General features: G+C 36.9%; 1 protein-coding gene across 1 annotated transcript; it reads right to left on the bottom strand.

Moving 5' to 3' along the window:
• Window positions 1-530: 530 nt before the first annotated feature.
• On the bottom strand, window positions 531-2,390 carry LOC135950860 (prestalk protein-like). Its single transcript, XM_065500384.1, has one exon. It carries the CDS (start codon window positions 2,388-2,390, stop codon window positions 531-533), a length of 1,860 nt encoding a protein of 619 aa, XP_065356456.1.
• Between the last annotated feature and the right edge of the window lie 553 nt (window positions 2,391-2,943).

The raw sequence follows: 2,943 nt of genomic DNA, 5'->3' as shown, positions 1-2,943 counted from the left end.
GTACTTTGCGCACAAGGTTTACATGGACAGCCAGCCAGCCAACCAGACGGACGGACGGACGGACGGACATCGTTTAATCGACTCAGAAAGTGATTCTAAGTCGATCGGTATACTTTAAGGTGGGTGCTAGACTAATATTTTTGGACGTTACAAACATCTGCACAAACGCATAATACCCTCCCCACTATGGTGGTGTAGGGTATAAATATATATAATTAGTATTTTGTAAAGTACTCCTTGAGCCACTCTTGCGGGTTAGAGGGATAAATTTCTTTTAGCATTATACCTCAATTGAAATATTCAATGGAAATACCAAGAAACTTCTTATTTCAAATTAATTTATGTATATTGTTTCAATATTTTACACTTTACTTTCGTTATCTTTGAACCGCAGAAAACAACCTTTAAAACCACAGCGCGTTTTATGCTGATAAGAATTTTAAAACAAACAAAAATTGTTAATGCTTTCTCAAAACATACTTACTAAAAAAAATACTTCTTCTTAGTTTACATATTATATATTTTATTTCTTAATATAAATTCCTTTTTGAACGCCTAAAATCATACAACTTAAAAGCACCAAATGCCAATGTTGCCACTAGAATGCCGGATCCGATCATTGTATAAGCCATGGCTGCCTTTTCAGTGCTAACTTTTGCATTCTCCGCACAAATTTGCCCGGGACTGCAAACGTTAGTTTTTGCAATACACTGCTGCATGTCATTGCATGTTTGTTGAGCACTGCAGCATTGATCGTGGCAGAGTTGCTGATCGCTGTGACATGTTAATTTTGGTTTGATATCATTATTTGCCTGTTTGTTGGTGGTTTTAGCATTAGCAATTTCTTCATTGGAGAAACCAAATAAATCCCAGAAATCTCCTGGATCGCTATTAACACATTTCTGCTGATCGTTGCATAACTCGTGAGAGGAACAACACTTGTTGAGACACTTTTGTTTTAGCGGACAATTCATTGAAGCTGTAGTAACTTCTTCAGTTGCTGTAGATTCATCTGTGGATGCAGTTTGTGTAAATTTAACATTGTTGTCCGCTATAGTAGATTGCAGCGAAGAAACAGTGGTGTCCTCAGTATCTTTAATAGGGAGAACATATGATGTGGTGGTTTCTTTCGTAATATAAACATTGTTAATTGTAGTAGGTTGCATTGTGGATTCAGTGATTTGCTCAGTAATGGTGGTAGTTGAATCATTTTCATCTGAATTATCTGCAGGAACACACTTGTTTTCCGCCACACTGCATATTTCGTTTTCAGCACAGCATTTGTCTGAGCACTGTTGGTTCGCATTGCAGACTATATCCGAATCATCATTAGGAGTATCCACTTTAGCTTGTAAATGTGTTGTGTCTTTGGAAACACATTCATTTGCTTCTTTATCACATTCTTCGTCTTCAGCACAGCATTTCTCTTGACACTTTCGGGCTGCAGGGCAGACTGAAGTCAAAACGATATCAGTAAGATCATTCTCATCTGAATTAACTTTCGAAACACACTTATTATCAGCCTTACTGCATATTTCATTTTCAGCACAGCATTTGTCTGCACACTGTTGGTTCTTATCGCAGACTATATCCGAATCATCATTAGGAGTATCCAATTTAGCTTGTAAATATGTTGTGTCTTTGGAAACACATTCACTTGCTTCATTATCACATTCTTCGTCTTCAGCACAGCATTTCTCTAGACACTTTCGGGCTGCAGGACAGACTGGAGTCAAAACTATATCACTAAGATCATTATCATCTAAAGTATCTTTAGAAACACACTTATTATCAGCCTTACTGCATATTTCATTTTCAGCACAGCATTTGTCTGGACACTTATCGCAGACAGTAACCGAATCCTCATTAGAATTATTCACTTTAGCTGGTAAATGTTGACTTTCTTTCGGAACACATTCACTTGTTTCATTATCACATTCTTCGTCTTCAGCACAGCATTTCTCTTGACACTTTTGGGCTGCAGGACAGATGGGAGTCGAATCGATTTCATTATTCTCATCTGAATTATCTTTAGAAACACACTTCTTTTCCGCCACACTGCATATTTCGTTTACAGCACAGCATTTGTCTGGACACTTCTCAGATTCTGGACAACTAAGAGACACATCCAGCTCTTTACTTTCCTCTAAATCTTCTGCACCGATTTCTTTGCACTTCAAATTACTGCTGCATTTACGATTTACAGCACAATCTTCCTCCACTTTCGAACAACAATAGACATTATTTTCTAGTTCAGTTTTCGTGTAATCCGTTTTACAATCACAATATTGCTCTAGAGTAGTGTGGTTCACACCACAGTTAGCATTTTCATGACACTCAAATTTACCACAAGTTGAAGCTCTAGTAACACTGAAGCTTAAAGCCAGCATTAGTAATGCCAAAAATAGGTAATATCTTTGAAATAACATGATGAATTTTAAATTTTAGCACAACTTATTTCCTTGACGTTCTAAATGCAACTGAACTGTTTGAAATATTCCTAAAACTAACATGCGTTTCTCTCAGACGGAATAGTTTTTGGATAAAAATTGTGGTTTCGTTACCCTACACAATATAAGTGGCTAGTTTAACTAATCGAGTGCTCTGATATTTTCTATATTTGCAAACTTATGTTTTCTTTTGCTGCTGGAGTTCTTTAACATTGAACGAGGCCAAACTGAAGCAATACAATCCAGACAAGGCAGTTTCCATTTTGTTTATATTTGAAATAACGTCTATATTAAGTTATCTCCTGGACCACCATGCATAGTGGTTTACAAACATTTTATTATTGGAATAATTAAGTTCATGATTTTCGTGTTTTTTTTTTAAATTAACCTACCTCTAAACAATCCATCCAAAAAGACCCTGACCATCCTCCCCCTGGAAAAGAGGATAACATCATGGTAGAGGTCAGGCAGAACGTCACCCACCCCTTGGGAG

Source organism: Calliphora vicina, chromosome 2, assembly GCF_958450345.1.
Source record: "Calliphora vicina chromosome 2, idCalVici1.1, whole genome shotgun sequence".
NCBI classification, from domain to species: Eukaryota; Metazoa; Arthropoda; class Insecta; order Diptera; family Calliphoridae; genus Calliphora; species Calliphora vicina.
Note: the sequence above shows the minus strand (reverse complement) of the source record. Positions and strands in the feature narration are given on the sequence as shown.

What these genes read in the sequence shown, in the direction of transcription:
- LOC135950860 (XM_065500384.1), bottom strand. Translation starts at nt 2,390, where the DNA reads ATGCTGGCTTTAAGCTTCAGTGTTACTAGAGCTTCAACTTGTGGTAAA.